The sequence below is a fragment of the Eschrichtius robustus genome, chromosome 3 (assembly GCF_028021215.1).
Source record: "Eschrichtius robustus isolate mEscRob2 chromosome 3, mEscRob2.pri, whole genome shotgun sequence".
Lineage (NCBI taxonomy): Eukaryota > Metazoa > Chordata > Mammalia > Artiodactyla > Eschrichtiidae > Eschrichtius > Eschrichtius robustus.
This window is the reverse complement of record NC_090826.1, coordinates 57695630-57714998: the sequence shown is the minus strand read 5'-3', so window position 1 is coordinate 57714998 and position 19369 is coordinate 57695630. Positions and strand designations below refer to the sequence as shown.

General features: G+C 39.2%; 1 protein-coding gene across 5 annotated transcripts in view; it reads right to left on the bottom strand.

Moving 5' to 3' along the window:
• The window catches only part of SGIP1 (SH3GL interacting endocytic adaptor 1), a 211969-nt gene that overhangs the window by 79516 nt on the left and 113084 nt on the right, over window positions 1-19369 (bottom strand). For all 5 annotated transcript variants that reach the window (XM_068540058.1, XM_068540060.1, XM_068540057.1 and 2 more), the window contains 2 exons: window positions 18655-18709; window positions 17785-17960 (listed from right to left, as the gene is read on the bottom strand). In XM_068540058.1, coding sequence (XP_068396159.1) covers window positions 17785-17960; window positions 18655-18709 — 231 coding nt within the window. The remainder of the gene's footprint in view (window positions 1-17784; window positions 17961-18654; window positions 18710-19369) is intronic.

The window sequence follows — 19369 nt, the reverse complement described above, 5'->3', positions numbered from 1 at the left end:
AGCAGACATCACCATGAAGGATTTAGTGCTTTTCTAGATACGAAGAGATGCAACAATTGGGCTCAAAAAATCTTCTCCTGAAAATATCTAACCATCTGAAGTTCTGCCAGTTTTTCCCAGAGCACAGATTGCCTCATTCCTGATCTCCACTCTGAACTCCTTTCAGGGAGCGTTGAAGGTCAGCAGCTGCAGTGGCTCATAATTTAATTCTTGTAGAGGTAGATGGAAAGTACCAATTTATAGCTGGCAATACGAAGAAAGGTTGCTGAAGCGCCCCAACGATATGTATGTCACATAGCATGTGACACAGAGTTGATTCGCAGTTACACAGAAGTGGGCCATTCAATTTAATAATAATAATAATTGTACTAATTTTATTTTTGGAAGCAACGTCATTGGGTCCATATTTTGACAGATTGTAATATTTTGATTCTGTCTTTTGTTCTTCCTTTGTCTTCTGTTCTTCCTTCCTCAAATCACATGGAATTGCTACCAGTACATTTCCTGCATGTGGTACAGAGACGGCCAGGCTTGGGTCAATGGGCAGGATGGGAGGTTTAGCAATTATTACAGCATCCACTTAGGTGAGGTCAACAGACAACCAACTACTTCTCGGTGTGTGTTAACATGGAAACACAATATTTTCATATTTTCCACCGGAGAGGTCACGTGTGTCAGCCATGCATCAGCATTCTGGGAACATGTTCCCATAAACTAGGCAGCTGAGACAAGAACAGTGCATTTTTTTTTTTTTTTTAGTAGATCTGTTTCATTGTTGCTCTTAAAAAAAAAAGAAAAAAAAGATGTAGGTACATCCTAACAGATCTGTACTGCCACTGAAAATCACCCTGGTGGTAAAAAGGACCATGTAAGAGGTGATTTGCACTTTATAAAGATCTTCTTTTTCTGTCTCTGACAACTCCAGAAGGGGATAATTTTTCAGATTAATTGAAAAAAAAACAAGAAGAAAACAAGACAACTTCCCTTTCCTAGGCCAGCTTCACAAGCATCACTCAGGATGCTATCATGTTGTACATTCAAAAAAAAATTTAACAACAACAACAACAAAAAATTAACAAAAAAATGTTTGCCTAGCTCATGGTAAATATATGTAGCTTGACTAACCCAAGTGGAAGCTACAATAAATGAAACTTAATACTAAAATATTTGAACATATGCCTGTGATTGAGGCAGAGGTGAATCTTTACAAAATTACCCTGTGGCCCTTAATAACAGGTTTGGAAAATCACTTAGCAACCAGCTACCTTTTATCCCCGTGGGGCATAATTAGACTGTGTCCTGGTTCATAAAGGTTTGTTTTTAAAATTCAGAATCTTGTTTAGGTGTTAAACACAGTCAGTCTTTAGATATGCAGATGATGAAAATGAACAGAATAAACAACGTTTGGCCAAGATGTAGAAAGGGTTTGTTGTTTCTTACCGGACTTTTCCTCTAAAAGCGTAGGCATGAGGAGGAAAAATAAAGAGAAAATGAAAGAGGTGAAATGTATATTCAAGAAGATACCACTTAAGGCTCAGAATAACCTTACTTAAAGCAGCTCTCTAAGGCATGGCTTTTATAAATGCTTCCTGTGGATGTCTGATATAGTCATACCCAGGCTGCCGGCTTTATACCACCCCAAAACATGCCGCTTGGCCATATTGATTGTTTTGAGCTGTAGGCACTTGAAAACAGCAAAATCAGGAGAGGCTTTCTCTGAACAACCCTAATCTGCCTAAAGATAAATCTTCCAAAAGGAACTCAATTGTCATAAGGGTTTCACCAACCAGGAAGGACTGACTCATCATAGGAGCCGAGACCAGAAATCGACACCATATCCAGACAAACTCTGTCACAAACTATCATATTTCTCATCTATGCTTCCAAGGGTCCATTCATCTTCCCTAAATTACTCTCCCCTAAGAAGCCTCCAACCCTCTCCCTTTTCCCTGTTAAGATGGTATTTAATCCTGAATTCTGAAGCCACCTCTTTGAGTTACTCATTTTTCCTGAGTGTTTGCCAGGTATACAAGAAATAGACATGTTAATAAACTTATGTTCATTTTCCTCTTGTTAATTCTGTCTTTTTGCTGAAGAGTCCCAGCTGAAAACCTAAGACGGGTTGAGGTAGTTTTGCCTCCTGTCCAAGTTCAAGCGATAGAGGACATAGGTGTGGCCTCCATATGAGCACATTCTAAGCTCTCTTTTGAATGGTTTACTTTTATCAAATAGTTTTGTACTTTCAAAATAGAGAATTATGCTTTGTAATATTGAAAGGAGTGGGAAAATTCCATGAATGCATTGTAGCCAAGCATGAAACTAAAATGTGAGATTTTCCCCAAATTCTAATCTTGTCAGGGAACCTGGTACCTAGTATCTTCTCCCAAGATACTCTGGCTAGAACCATCAGTTTTTCCATCCCATCCTTCATTTGTCCCCACCCCTCATTGGGCAATGACAAATTATTTTCCTGGTGAGTGGTCCCTGGCTCCTGGGAATGCTCTTTTCTTTCCTCCGCAACTGTCTTAATGAGGGCTTCATTGCTTGCTGACAGTAGTATTCCGCCAACCTCCTCCATATTTCATCTCCTAAATCCATCCTTTGTACCATCCCTAGAATTATTTTCCAAAAATAGTGATGTCAATGTATTACTCTGCCCTGCAAAAACCTCCCTATTATTCAGAAAATAGAATGCAACCTCCATTCTGTAATTTAATGCCTTCGTGATGGGCTTCAGCTTACCTTCACTCCCTCGTCTTCCACTGTTGTCTGTATGAAGCCTACACTTAGCTGCAGACGCTCTTTCTCGTCTCCTGAACTTGTAGTACACTCACACTTCCCTGCCTTCTACTCAAGCTGCTTCTTCAGCCTTGATGCCTTTTCCCTCCCTCTCAATTACCGTCTTACTTATTCTTCAAGGCCAGTAACATTTCCTCTATGAGGGCCTTCCCCAAGGGCCTTTCCAATTAGAATAAATTGTTCCCTGGCATTTATCAGCCTCAGAGAAAACAGAGATACATACGGCTAGTATATATTTTTGCAGTTCTTATTTTGTTCTGTATTATTTACATATATTTTTGTGGTCATTATAACATTATACAAATGTTTGAAGCACAGTGTCTTTTAAAATATAGAGAGATGAATTGCTCTCTGAAATAAGGCTGAATTGTATATAATATATAGCCCAAGGAATATGGCCCCAGTTGTAATGGTTCCTTCACCAGCTTCTATAAATGTTTCACCTAGCTCCTATTTAACTGTTGATCTCTCTGGCCATTAGTGACCTCAGGGGCTGATATATGTTACCAAGGCTCCGAGGAAGTGGCACAGCTTTGCACAAACATTGGTGTAGAGCTATGTGATCAGCTCTCAATGTTCTCCTATAGCAAAAAGAAAACTAGTGTTTCAGCATAACTGAGGATCAAGATAGGGCCCACATCCTAGGTGCTGCTTTCAGACCCAGGCCCTTGCTAAGTAGCACAGAAAAATGAAAATTATTAAGGTCCAGGTCCTCGATTTACAAACAGAAAGAATTTTGGGGTTAAAATCAAATAGCTTCAAAGAAGTTGTCATGGAAGGAGGTGCAAAAGTTTTTATGTATTCAAATTAGCTTAACCCCTTATTTTCTGCTTGCTTTTGCGTAAGACATACTGTTCCTCAGTTCCATAGTTTGTAAAGTAGGGATGATTGCTATCTTATAGAACAGTTGTGAGGATTAAAAGATATGGATGATAGTGACAGGTAACATTCACTGAGAATTTACTATTATTGTTTTACCTTATGAGGGTGGTGTCATTATTATTTCTAATTTACCAGTGAGGAAAAGGAAGCTCAGCTGCGTTCCAAGGTCATGTGGTTACAAAGGATGAGAGTGGGACTAGATCCCAGCTTGTCTAACTCCAGAAAGCCTGGGCAGGGGTGGGCTCATGGCACAGCCCAATTCCCCTGGCCCTTATCAGCACTGGGATTTAGAAACAACAGAGCTAATAGCTTGCAGATCACAGAGCCTGGAAAATAATCTTGGATTTTTCCAATGGAAGGAGTTAAATAGGTCATGCCTGTCTATCATAGCAGGTCACAGGGAATGAACTTTTCAGAGAGTGAGCTTGTATTTTTAGGCATGGTGTCAGATCTTAGAATTAAACTCTGATTATATAGGTAAATTTCTCAGCCTCTTTCTAGAATTAAGTGCATTTTATTAAATTAGAATCAGAAGAATAAACATGAACACATGAGTGATAAAGGTCCTCCCCTCCTGCCCACTCCAGGCTAGATGATGATTAAACCATCTTTATTCAATATGTTGTTTTAATTGTTAGCAGCTATCAACACCTAGGCTATGGCCGCTTGGCTTAAGGGTTTCTTCAGAATGTTAAACAACCAAAGATAAAACATGACAAAACAATTCTCCTTTGGGGAAAGCAAAGATATTTCTTGATTTAAAATGAACTAATAGGGCTTCCCTGGTGGCGCAGCGGTTGAGAATCTGCCTGCCGATGCAGGGGACATGGGTTTGAGCCCTGGTCTGGGAAGATCCCACGTGCCACAGATCAACTAGGCCCGTGAGGCACAACTACTGAGCCTGCGCGTCTGGAGCCTATGCTCCGCAACAAGAGAGGCCGCGATAGTGAGAGGCCCGCGCACTGCGATGAAGAGTGGCCCCCGCTTGCTGCAACTGGAGAAAGTCCTCGCACAGAAAAACGAAGACCCAGCACAGCCAAAAATAAATAAATAAATAAATAAATAAATAAATAAATAAATAAATAAATAAATAATAAATAAATAAAATGAACTAATAGCATCAGAGTGATTTTTAATTATGGAAAAGATAATAAAAGAAACAAAAAAGAGATGTATACCTCCAGGTACTCGTGTTCACAGAAACAAAGTCAGTGAATTTTTGGACTGAACAATATATATACCTAAAATATAACCACTGTCTCTAAGTGCAGGGATGTTCCTGCCCTATGGCCTGAGATAATGTAATTCTCCAATTTGCAAGCCTTGTTGAAAGGTAGCTCATCCTTATGATCAAGGAAGCTTTCCAAGGAGCACACAGACCCCTGCCCTCTGCGGATGGAGTCTCTCTCTGGCTGCATTATCCTAAATCACTTTCTAATGCAAGTAGTCATTCAAGTTAAGGCTTGTTGAAGCCTTCATTCTGCATGAAGGGCTAGAAATCTGCAGCATTTAAAACTGAATTCTGTTGGAGACCCAGACCAAAGCTAACTGAGGTGAATAGAGAAAATATACACCAGAGTTTCAATGATCCTTACATGGAGATTTTGTGCTCTAAATTTACCCTTGTCCTCTGAACAAGGAACTGAGCTGCCATGGGAATTTTTGGCATCAAGTTTCATAGAGAGGGATCAAGACACAAAAAGCCAGATCTAATTTAGAAGCTTTTTAAGAGTCCACAATTGTTTAACCTTAAAAATAGGATAGCTATATTTTGAGCCTTTATATTTTAGCTAATGAGATTTTTTATAGATATAACCACTTCCTATCAGTTATGTATGAATAGCCAGGTATTCACAAGGAGCAAAAGGATTATTTATTCATTTATTAAACCATTAACTGATATTTATTGGGTACCTAATAAAGACCAGACACTATTCTTGGTACCTTGGTGAACGAAACAATAGGAACAACAAACAAAAAACTTCAATGAGCTTTTGGGGGGGCAGGGGAGGAGATAGATAATAAATAATAAATATAATAAGTAAGCAAAGTATTTAGTATTTTAGAAGACGATAAATGCAATTTTAAAAAGTAGAAAAAAATATAAGGGTTTGGGAATACCAGGGTAGAGAGTTTTGTGATTTTAAATAAGGTGGTCAGGAGAGGCCTCACTGAGAAGGTGACTTGAACAAGCACCGGAAGTTGAGAGGGCGGTGGCAGTGCCAGTATCTAGAGGAAGAAGGCACAGCCAGAGAGCCAGGAGGGGTGTAGTGAGAAGGAAGAGTGGCAGGTGTTAGTCTGGGGTCGTGGTGTCCCCACCACGAGGGTTTAGAAGGCCACTGTGAAGACTGGCTTTGCTCTGCTCCAAAGCAGGAGTTCTCAGCATGGACGTCTAGTCACTCTTGGTTGCTGAGAAGAGGCATTGATGAAACAGATGAAACAAGACCAGAAAATGCCTGGATGTGACATAAGCTGTTGTTTTTCATTACTCTTTGGAAGCTTCTTTTGATTCCCCATGTACCATGCTAAAAATAAAATAAAATAAAGATGGGTTTCACACAGGCTGGGATGTAGAAAGAGAGTTTCAACTGGGCAAAACAGAACGAGACCAGTCCATCTTGCCTTCCCTCTGTGTCGGCCACTTCAGGACAAGTAGCTCAGACTGGCGTGTACAGCTCTGTACCACAGCTGTGCTGGTGGCTGCTTTGAAACAGTAGTTCTTAAGGTCCAGTTAGTGCCTGTCCTTTAGATAATATAAGAGCCAGAAGGAAACTTCACCTTCATTCTGTTTAGAAACGAAATTTCCCCCAGTCTTTGAGGAAACATTTTCTGACATAATTAATATGGGTGATTCGCACTCTAAGATTTTTTTTCTAAAACAATTACAAAGTACATTCATTGCTGTAGATTATTTCTGGCACTAAAAAAAAAAAAAATTCTCCTTTAAAGAATAAAGGGATAGATCCTTTTTTCTTATACTGTTATACTTATTTTTATACTATTATTCCTACATTTATAGAAACTCTTTAGTATAAAAATAAATATAACAGTGTAAAAAGATAATAAAGTATCTACCCTTTATTCTCAAGGTCATGGACACTAAGTGACTGAAATCTGAGATGAGAAAACAGACATCTCATTAAGATGTATGGGATTAGGGGAAGAGAATTCTGACAAAAAACCGGCAGCCACAGAAAAGGACACATTAACAAACTTTAGAAAAGAACCTACAGGTAACTCCTATAAGACAAGAACAGTTATTGTTCATACTGATCATCCATCTGATAATGAAGAAAAACTTGGTTGAATTGAAGGGGAAGCAATAAAAAATTTTCTCTCTTTATAAAATAATGCGAGGGATATAAGTTGCCTTATATCCCAGTGAAACACCAAGTTCCCACAGTGAAGAGCATCCTTCTGTTCAATCAACCAACAAATTTTGTTTTGTTTTTGGCTGAACCGCGTGGTTTGTGAGATCTTAGCTCCCCAACCAGGGATTGAACCGGGGCCCTGGCAGTGAAAGTGCCTACTGGACCGCCAAGAATTCCCAGCCGACAAGTATTTTCTAAGTACCTATTACATGCCATTCAATGTCCTAGACTCTAGAGGAAAGGCCCCATTAAGGCAGGAGTAAGAACCTATAACTTCTGGGTGCGGGATGAGTTGTCATTAACCCAACATTTGCTGAATTGTTCACAAGTTATGTTTCTGTTACAAACTTATTTTCCAAAATGATTGCTTCTTTACAGGGCCCATTCTACCCCAAATACACCATTAGCTAATAAAAATGGTTTTAAATTCAACTCTACACTGGTAGGACTAACACAACCAAGGCAGAAGACCTTAAAGATAGAAAAATTAGCCTTTTTGATTATAATTAGCATTGTAATTAAAAGATTAAAAGCATATAATTCAAGAATTTGCTACCTCTGGTTGAGGACATCCTAACATTTTTATGTGTGTCAATATTTTGAGTCTATTGTTTCATACAATTAGATTTTAAGTTGGTAACAGAAATTGAGGGTTAAGGTCTCCAACCCTGGTGTTCATGTTTCTGGAACCCCCAATCAGATTAGGTTGTCTGAGATAGAAGAACACAATGAAGAATCTGCAGTTATGCAAGGAAACTCTAACTCTTACATCTCACAAAGGGAAGCAAAATACCAGGTATTCAGAGGGTACAACCAATATTAGTTGGAGAAATAATAACAGAGGCAATCCAGATTGAATTAATATTTTGCTCATTTTCAAGGAGATCAAAACATACAACAGCTCAGGGATTTCTTCTTACCATCGTACGCTGGGCATAAGGGTTTGGAAAAATGATATTTTAATTTTAAATGTCAGGGAATGGAAGCAACAGAGAATTCCCTAAGAAAAACTAGTTAGTAATGAAGGAAAGAACATACACATATCAGATATGAAACAAATTCTTCTGCGAATAAGTCGCATGGCTTACTATAATGCAGGAAAGAATATATTTTGAAAAAGGAAGATCCCACCCATCTCCCCATCTATCCTTCTCTATAAGGCCTGGAAAAAAAGAGATACATCTCATGTGCCAACTCTAGATGATTTTGGCCAGGCTGCTTGCAGCTCTGTCTAGAGGGGGCTTCTCAGACTACATCTGGGATGTGGGATCTAGTCGCAATGTCTGCTGAGGGTTTGGAAGGGGAGTGGCAGTTTATATGCTTCACGCTTGACATCCCTGATCCAATCCCAACCCAAATCATGTTTGATGCGTTGAACCCAAGCTGAGCCTCTCCCCTCCAACTCGTTGCACTGGAGGTCTGGGCTAAGCGCTTAGCATCAGAATGCATGCAATCTTTACCCTCCCCTTGCACCGTGCAGAGTTTCTACCAGGAGCGAATGCCAGTGTGTAGGAGACTGGAGGTCTCCTCCTCCTCCGATGACTCTTTGTTTTTCCTGAACTCAATGGGGTGCTGAACCTTCTGCCCAAGTGAGGACAGGAAAGGGTGTGGTGTTACCAAGCAGCAGCAAATTCAGGGATTTTGCTCGCTGGCAGGCTAATTTGGGGGTGGGGGTGGCCACCTGGAATAGGCAAACAGCACCAGACTGTCCTCAATTAAAAGCTATCCCCCCTCCCCAGATTTTTTGATTAAATAACTCCGTTATGGATGGCAAATCTCCAGGAACAAGATTAAACTAATTGCCCCTTCATAACTCCATGTCAAATTCTTTAATTCCTTGTATCACTGAAGTTTGCAGGGGAAAGAGAGGAGGCACTAGCACACATGCCAGGCTAGGTCAACTCCTACTCTCTCATCATTTCTATCAGCCCTCTTCTCCTTGACTTTGCTCAAGTCCTCCCTCGCTATTTTTATTCTCTTTCTTCCTCCCACAAGTCTCTGAACTTAAGGAAGAGAGAAATGGAGCTGAAAAGGGAACCGATACTTATAGAGCCCCTTCCTAGGTGATAGGCACTGAAGTGGGCATTTTGCAACATTATCTCATGTCATCTTTACATCAGTCCTGAGAAGGTAGGCATTACTGTTCCCATTTTACAGACTTGGGAACTGAGATGCTGAGTTAAGGAGCTTGCCCATGGACAGAGAGATAATAAGATACAGACTCAAAAGCCTGTGTTCTCTCTACTTAACCAATGGGCTTCAAGAAATGCTCTCTTTCTTGGTCCCCTTGCTATATCATCAACCTGCTCCTAAAACAGAACACTTCCCACAGAGATTCTTGGGCCAGAATATGCACAGCAGAGTATTAAAGTTGAGAGGAATTTAAAAATAATTGAATCACAGACCCTGATTCAATGTAGATGAGAAAATATACTGTGTTTTTAACTTGGCAGAAAGGAGGCAGATGCTGGAGTTCTAGTCCTGGCCCTCGAAACTTCAGCTGCCTCTTGATCTTTCGGAGTTGATGTCTTCTGTAAAATAAGGTGAGCCCCATCTCCCTGCCTACTTAACAGTGTAGCTGGCTCATTACATCTTTCTGATCGTGACAGCTTTTGTAAAACACGAACCATTATTGTAATGAACCATCGATATAAAAAAATGCTTGCTGATTGATTGATTAGGGGAACTGAAATATATGTCATATAAAAATAAGGTGTCTTTCTTTAACATTTAAAACAAAGGTGACACAGCAGCAATTAAGCCTGACTGACCTATCAGCTCAGCCTTGCTCTCTTGTCACGTGGAACCCAGGAGAGAGTATATGTAGAGTGACGTGGGCTCTTTAGGCACCATTATAGTGATAGCCTTCAAAGGGTTTGTGAGTAATCAGAAATTATTTGTAAAATGTTTTGTATGAGTTAATGAAATTTTAATTTTTTCCTCTGGAAAGAGAAACAGTAGCTTTCATCAAAAGTAGTATAATATAGCGGGTAAGAGTTCTGAATTGGAAACCAGAACTTCTGAGTTTAAATCTCAGCAACTTCACTTACTAGCTGTGACATCTTGGGTGAGTTAATTAATTCTTCTATGCCTCAGTTTTCTCATCTGTAAAATGAGGGTAATAATAGTACCTATCTCATAGGGTGGTTGAGAGGATAAACGAATTAACATATGTGAAGCAACTGAAACACAATCAGTAAGCAAATTTTCATAGCTGCCAACCAGCAACGCCATCGCCATCATAAGTTCTCTAAGTGGTCTCTGGCCTTAGGATGTTTATGAGTAGTCACCATGAGACACACTCCACTGTTCTGATTAAAAATAGCTATCATTTACTAAGCAACTCCTTTGGGCCTTACATAAATATACTTACAAAGTACTAAGTACTTTACATGCACTACTTGCTTAATTTTTATAAGGATCCTATGAGGTGAATAGTATTATTAAAATGATTTTACACCTGATTAAGCCTTGACTGGGGCTTAAAGGTTTAAGTAACTTACCCAGGATCATGTGCATAATGAGTGCAGAGCCAGAATGCAAACTTAGTTCTGACTTATCCCAGAGCAAAAATTTGTAATCAGTATAGAACTAAATGCTTCTAATTAAGGACAACTTCTCAAGGTAAGTCATCAGTGATCCTCGACTCACCAAAGAACAAAAGTAAAGGAATCAACGGCAGCTCATGACACAAGGAAAAGATGATATTGCACCAAGAATTAAAATATAGCATCTGTCTTTTCAATTCCAGGAAAGCTATGAGAGCCACAGGATTCAAAGTACCTAGTGAGCAAAGCACGTCGCTGAAGATGTGTCCCTGTGGGTTCTGGAAGAAACGAAGATGTCTACCTCTGAGATCCTGAGAGGGGTGAGGAAGTCAGGAGACTGTGAAATGGAGGCCAGAGGGGAAGCTGACCACATAGGTCCACATATTCAATCAGGACTGAGTGAAGACAGGCAGGTGTTTGGACCACAAGGGGAAGTTCAACCTCTGTGTGCTGCTTGTGACATCAGCTATACATTGTTTTCTGATAAGCTTGTAGTTAGTTAGCACGAAGGTTGGACAAAGTGTGTCCAATATTTCTGATGCTAGCTCTCAGTGCCTGCTACATAGAAGGTGCTTACCAAATATTTGGTGAGTTGATTCGAAGAGGGCTGGAAAATGATGTCATTTCTCCATGAAATAAATTTGGTGGGGATGCACAATGTAGGATCCCATTGGGAATGCTAGCCTTCAGTATGGTCTCCTGAAGAAGCACCACACTTATTCAAGGGATTTTGTTAAAACAAAATTAGGAATGCTAAAACAGGAATGCTTCTGGAATGAGCTTCAAAACCAATCCACAGGCATCACAAAATAAGTTATTTTATTAACACATTTTCCCAGTTTGATACTCAGAGTAATTACTGGTCTTGGCTCTAAATGACTTTTGGTCATTTGGGTTTCCTGATTTATCACCATTAATGATATTCTTAAAAATATGCCCCAGGCTCTGCAGACAATTCTAACAAGAACAATCAAATAATCCCTAAATGTAGCATCTGAGTGCTTTCTATATTAACTCATGCCACCCTTACAATAGCCCTGTGAAGTAGGTATGGGAGTTATCTTCACCTACTAATGAAGAAACCATGACTCAGGTTTTGTAACTTGCGCAAAGCAACCCCAGGGAAGAGGCAGGGCCCAGTTGTTTGAGTAATTGTGACATCATTGGAATAAGTGTCTATTTGTATCTCTCTCAAATTATCTTAAAGGGAATTAATGGTATTCCATTGTGTACTGAATTTTCATTTTGTTGTTTTTATAAGGGCATATTTCTTTATAGTCCAATCTTGCACCCGTTAATTTATTTAGCCCCTTTGAGAAATTTTTACTTTTTAAGGACAAAACCACTTGTGGAAGATATAATAGAGGTTTGCTTCTACTCTGAATGTAAGGATTGTGGTACCAAGTGAAGCAGATAGCAGAACTCTTTATCTCATATCCCTGCTTCTATCTTCTCCTTTAAAGGAAAGATCTTTACATTTTATTAGCAGAAAGAGATGGACTACCGTGTAAGGTAGGTGTTCATTTATTCCCATTTTAGACGTGAAGAAACTGAGACTCAAATAGGTTTAAGAAACTTGCCTAAGTTTGCAAGAGGTTGAGTTCAGGTGTATCAGATTCCAATATCTTTCCTGTAAGATAAGCTGGCACTGTATGCTAGGTCCTTCAGGGGTTAAGTACAAAGTTTCTATTTGTGTTTAAAGAAATATCAATCACAAATGTCTAGTATGGAAAAAATTGATTTAAAAGTAGTTCCTCTAAAAGGTGGAGATTTGGTTCAAAATTAAAGTCTAAGATAGGCAAGAGACTGCCCAAACCTCTTTAACTGAATTCAAGACTTGAGATACAGATACATTATAATCCAGGATATGAAAAGACAGAATGCTTTCAGGGCAGGGTACTAGAAATGGGGGAGCAAAGCCATGACTCTCAATAAAGGGTCAAGAGTTAGATTAAAAAATACGTATATACAAATACAGATAAATACATATATACATACATACATACCTACATACATACTAGTGTGATGGTTAATTTTATGTGTCAACTTGATTGGCTATCAGGTACCCAGATTAAACATTATTTCTGAGTGTGTTGTGAGGGTGTTTCCACATAAGATTAGCATTTGAACTGGTGACCCTCTCCTATGTGGGTCAGCATTATCTAATCTATTGAGGGTCTGAATAGAAAAGAGGTGGAGGAAGGAGGAATTCACTCCCCTTTTCTGCCTCATTGTTTGTGCTGGGACACACCTTGTCATCTTCTGCCCTCAGACTGGAATTTGCACCATCAAGTCTTCTGGTTCTCAGGCTTGAGGCTCAGATTGAATTATTCCACCAGCTTTCCTGGGTCTCCAGTTTGTGGACAGCATGTTGTGGGACTTCTCAGCCTCCATAATCACGTGAAGCCAATTTCTTATAATAAATCTATCATCTATCATCTCACTCTCTCTCTCCCTCATCTATCTATACAAATATATACATATATCCTGTTAGTTCTGTTTCTCTGGAGAACCCTGAACAATACAACCAGAAATAAAGAAACAAACAACTGCAAAGTATTATGTACACATCAGGTACTGTTACTAGGATATTCTGTGTGCTTTCTTCATTCACTCATTTATTGAATAACTATCTGTATGCCCAATGTGTGCCATGTACTGTTCTAAGCACAGGGAACAAAAAGTCAAAGAAGATTTGATCCTGCCAGAGACCAACCATAATCTACAGAAAAATTCCATAAGGACCATTATTATCCTCACTTTACAGAAAAGGAAATAGAAGCTCAGAAGAATTATGGGGCTTATCTAAGGTTACACAGGTAGAACATGGCAGACCTGGGTATTATTATACGGCTACCTCCTATTAACCCAAGATTCTAGAAGAAATTATTTATACAAATGGCCAGAAAGCACTTGGAAAAGAATGTGGTAACAAGAGGTGCCAAAATGTGCCATGCAGATTTGTCTTCAGAAGGGTTTCTCCCACAGCTATTAGGAGTGCTATTGGTAGACAGCCTTCAACTGTCAACACTTCAGGATCTGACTCAGCTGCAGAGAGCCACCTTGGCGAAGGTCATGCCCCTTCTTAGCCTGCCCATATTGGAGCACTAGCAGTATAAAGGTTATCGATCTCAGCTAAACCCAGGACAACCCGGAAGGGTCATTCTAGCTCACAAGTTCCCCATGTGATTAGCTTAGGCTGTTGTTGGATGTGCAAAACAGCTTAACTTCTCCCTCTGCCCACCCTACCCCACAGGTATTGAGCCCAACATCCTGCACACTAAACTTGGAGTTGGAATCATCATGTTGCACGGAAAACCTGTTGAGAAAAGGAGGGACTCTGTCCTTTTTTCATCCTCCAAAGAGCACAACTATAACATGAACAAAAGTTACACAGAGACAGCATTTGGGTTTAATAAATTTCTTTCAACAATGAAACAGCCTTCCTCAAAAAGCAGTGAACTTTGTAAGACAGAAGGAGCACTATTACTGTTGGAGGCGTCTCTATCAACCAAATAAGTTGGTATTTTATTTAAATTTGTTTCTTTTCATCCTTCTGCTGGCTAGCACATAGCATAACATAACTGGTATTTAGAAATTAGTGATTAGAATTCTCTAAAAGGAAACTTCCTAGTTTCAATAGGTTCTGGGAATAATTTTAAGATAGATGGGGGGAAATCCCATTTTCCAATCACTCCCCAAATTTATCTGAGATTATTTAAGATATAGTGGCACAGAAACTGTGTCAATATCTACCAATATCCATTCACTCCTTTATCTTTTAGTAACAGAACGCTGAATTTTAGCTGGTTATATGTGTATCCAGCCAAAGACTACATTTCCCAGACTCCCTTCCAGCTAATATGGCCATATGACTAAATTATGGCCAATGGGATCTGGGGGGCAGTGATGGGTACAACTTCTGAATTAAACACTTAAAAGAAACCACTTGCCTTTTATTTTCTCTTTCCTCCATCCCAAGGCTGGAACATGGAGGTGTTTCATGGTGGTAAGGCACCAAGCATCCTTGAAAAGGTAGAGCAATAATACAGAAAGTTCCTGGGTTCTTGAATGACCCCTGGAGCAAGACTCTATTACCCATCTGGACTGCCTACCAGCTTTGACTCTTTTGTGGGATAGAAATAAACCATCCATTTTTTTAAAGCCATGACTATTTTGGTTTCTGTTAAAGCAGCTCTACCAATACTCTAACTCATACAGATCCCAAATCAACAACTAAAACCTGGGTGATTTTCCTTCTTTACCATATCAGCATGATATCTTACTAGGAGACCACAGCATGATAAGAATAGAAATTAACAACTTTTGCCTGTGAGTTGACCTCTGCATCCTCCTGTCTTCTTTTTTGGTGCTTGGCCTTGTCCTGGTCCATACTATACTTGATTTCTATATAAAAATCAAGGGCCCAGGTGAGATCTGGACTGGAATTATGTTTATTTGTCTGTAGTGTAGGATTTTTGCCAGCAGTTAAAACCCTGATTTTCTATGTTGCTGAAGCTTTGTTTTGGGGAGGAGTAATTTTCAGATAGGTTTGTTTATACTGTATATACACATAGACATATATGACACATTCATCCATCCATTCATTCATTTCATTCATTTATCGAGTCATTTGACCATGATGTGTATACAGGAAAGCTACCCAAATAAAATGAAAATCAATTCATGATAAGAGATATCAAATGGGTTACAATTCATTAATACATATTCACAGATAGATGAAAGGAACAAGTGAAACACAACTTTATCTTAAAATTCTTCAAAAGAAATAGAAATCAGAAATTCAACATAAGACATTGTTATGAGTAGCTTACCATTTGGAATTTTCCTTATTTCTAGTAGTGTAACAATTGATGCTTTTGTAGCATAAGAACCATAGCCTAAATGAAATATTCTGATATATCATTAACTGGTGTAGGTCCTATTTCTCTTTTTGTACCTGAATTAAGTGTAGATGTGTGAACGCGTGATTGCTTGGCTGGAAACATCTAAAGCTGTACAAAGCATTCCTTATTTTTATCATGGCACTAACTGGATTTCAGAAGGTTATTTCTATTTATCCAGTTCTGGAGATAAAGTTCTACCTATGTCATCTGTGAAATATACCTATATTTGGTTATGGGTTATCTAGAAGAGGGTATGGATTCTAAAGCCAAGAATATGTTTTCAGTCCAATCTCTCTTTACACTTATGTTTATCCAGAAACGTGCCTACCTTTCCCTAAAGCAGCAATCACAGCTCATTTTCTTACAGTAAATGTCAAAAATCACAACTCTTTGGGAATCATAGTAATGAGACAGCCAGGTTCCCACATTAGAGGGAACCAGCTGGGAGTGTGGAGGCAGTAGTGGGGGGGGATCCCTTGGTTTGTGGGGCTGCAGGTCTGCAGGAATTGCCTAACCCTGGGATTACTTCTCTGGGTGTCTCCATCTAGTTTTAACATTGTTTCCCTAACATCTTTTTGTCAGTCTCAGCCACATCATGTCAATATATCACTTTAAAAACTGGTGTTGGGAAGAGCTCAGAGTGACAACCACTCTCCTTGCTGTACCCTCATTATCTGGTTGGAGGAATGACTTGGGCAGGCATATTCGTTTTGATAGAAGGGACTTTTCCTTTCCAAGATTCAACTAGCTTTCAGCAAATATATCCCACGTGTCTGGGATCGTTCTAATAAGTTTTCTTTCAAAGAAATGTGTTCACTGAATCCCATGAACTTGCCTTCTTACACTTATCCTGGTAGCTTTCAAATGACCACTAAGTTTATTACACTCTATAGAGAAGTGGATATAAACTGGTTTCAGGCATTGAAATAAACTTTTACAATTGATAAAAAATGATTTAGTAAGTAAAAAACGACTTGGAAGATGTTAACTGAAAAGTGAAAGTGTGTACAGTTAAAATGCCCCAATTACTAGAAATCACCTGTATTGTAGACCAACATGTGAATTTAAAATCTGTACCCTCCATGGCAGAAGGGAAAGAAAACTAATACATGTTCTGCCTCCCTTTTCAAGAAAACATCTTAAGATGGCAAGTGGGTATATGATTAAAAATTACCTGAAATATCATTTGCTGTGGTTGACTACTATTAGAAATCATGTTAGTTGACTCTAACCGCAGTGGTAAAGGCCATTATAAGCACTAAGCACTAAGCACTAAAGAAGGCATCTTTATAGACTTTATCCATCCCAGGCAGGCAAACATTTATTCCCAAAGGATGGGTGATTACAACTCCTTTAGGAAGGTTAGTCGAGATATTCCAGAAGCATCTCAAAAATGGTTCAGCATTTCTTAACTACCTCGTTCATGGGAAATGCTGCAGGGAGAGCACATTTCTCTAAAGAAGATGCCAAGAAGCCAAGAACATATTAGCTCCTAGTATGAGGGCCTTCATCTGCTCTTCACAGCTATTTTTAGAAAACAATTGCAGCATTTATCAAGTACTACAGAGAAAAGATTGTAAATGTTGGAACTCAGAATGGAGCAATTAGAGAAATTTAGTAGATGAGAATTGGAGAAGGAAGTACAACTTGTAGAGAAATACGAATTTGATTAATATAAATAAGGCATACCTGTATCTGAGGTGCCTAAATGATGAGATTATTTAAGACAATTTGATAATAAAATATAATGAAGCTTATGAGTTTTAATATCTTTTTAGACTATGATCTATGATGTTAGATTAATATTTCTTTTTGAAGCATTAGCAATGAAAAGGGTTTTTATTTTCCTAAAAAAAAGCAATTTTCTTGGTTTTCTTTCCATGAGTTTTTATGTGTTATATCATAAAAGACGACATTAAGATGTGTTTTTAAAACTCGCTGTTAGTAAATTTGTAAACTTCATATTGTTTTTAATTGTTTCAGGAGTAAGTCTGGATAATCTTTATGTTATTTTTTCCTTCTTTGAAAAATGCTTGCAGGAAAACGTCAAAAAGAAATGTGATCCCGTGCATTTTTACCATTTTGAAAAGCACAGAAACTGCAATATAAAATGAGCATAACTTTCCATGGCTAGAACGAGCTGTTTCAGGTTTATAGACTTCATAAAATGGTGACCATATGCAGCCTTCAGCTTAAGTTTCTGATCTACTTAACGTGTATGGGCAGAGCACAGATCTCTGTCCAACCTCACCAAAGCTTGAAATAAAAACCACTCACCACTGGTGATGGGGAAAGTGCAATGTTGCCTATTGATGCCTTCAGTTCATCTACAGTTGCAGCGTTCTTAAGAATGTCTTTAGCTTGCAATGGCTTAATCTTGATATTAAACTTCTTGTGTGATTCTTCTTCCTCTTCCGATTCGCTTGAAGAATAAAAGTGCTTTCCTTTGGTAGGTAAAACGCAGTTAAAGATACGTAATTCTTCTTTTCTACTGGGAGGCAATGATGAGTAGAAGACATGAGTGATTGCGCATTGAGGCAGCAGAAGTATCCTTAGATGGTAGAAAATCAAAGCAAAACAAACAAAAAGGGTAAAGCAGGAAAGAGAATTTATTCACCTTTCCTTGGAGCAGGATTAAGGATGGTGAATTTCAAGGAGCAATGGTTACAAAGTTGGCCATTTGTGTCACACTCAGCACACACAGTGACAGGCCCACGGGAACTTCCTCTTACTGTGGAGACAGGAAGGCCACTCTACGGACGATTTGTGATGACTTTAACTGCTTCAGAGTGTGACCTGCTCTGACCAGAGATGGTTTGCAGGCAAAGCACAAGTCAGAGCTATTTTCCAGCCACCATTAGTGGCGTTGTCGTATCAGATTTCAGCAGACAACCCAGTACCCACAATTTGTACAACTGTTTTTCAGCACAATTTTTCTCTTTCTCCTCTCTCTCTCTTTTCTATGAATAGAGCAAGGCAAAATGTCTGCTTGTTAGTGATCAGACTGTTCTCTGTGCTGTTTATTCATCTCTAATACGAGGGACAACAGGACTTGAGAAACTTGGGTTTCGGCACCTTTTCAATACAAAATTTATCACCCTGCTGAGAGCAAATGAAAATGAAAATGAAAATATAAAGAAAGGATATAGCCGGGTTCCTCAGGTCTGATGCTGTAGCCTTCTTCATCCAGCTCAGGCGAGTTCTATAAAATACAAGTGCACATTAAGCAATCACTATCCTGACAATGATAAAGGAATTATTCATTTTCCTTCAAGAGTCTTCCAGTTAAGGATATAGACTTGTCTCTTGTTTTGGAGGTGAGTGCTGGGCCCTATATGTTTAGATATTTACTCACGGATATTTGGAGAGTCTTCCTATTGGGAAAATAAACTAGGAATCAACTGTCAATGAAAGAAAACATTCAAACAGAATTTATCATGCATTTCCTGTAAGCCAAAGGCTATGCTGAGCAACATGGCAGGGATACAAAATGCAAATTCTCTTTCGTCTGTATCCTGGTAAGCAAAAGTTCAAAAAAATGCGAAACACGAAACATCAGTGATAGGAGTTTGAAAGGAGAGGAAATTTGTGAGGTTTGGAAGAATTAGGGAGTCTGTGTGTGCCTTTCGGGCCAGATGGAGAGGAGAGGGGAGTCAGTGGTGAGGAAGAGCCTGTACCGAGACACCAAGGCAGGAATGGACAGTATGATTCCCGTGGGGAAAGGGAGAGGCAAGGGTGACAATGACAGGACTGGAAAGGAAGCTGTATGGTGGGAGACCACGGCTGGGGGCTGGGGGGCAACATGCTGGGGGAAGAGTCTGGACTTGATATGGCTACTGCAGCTTCTCAATTAAGGTAGGAC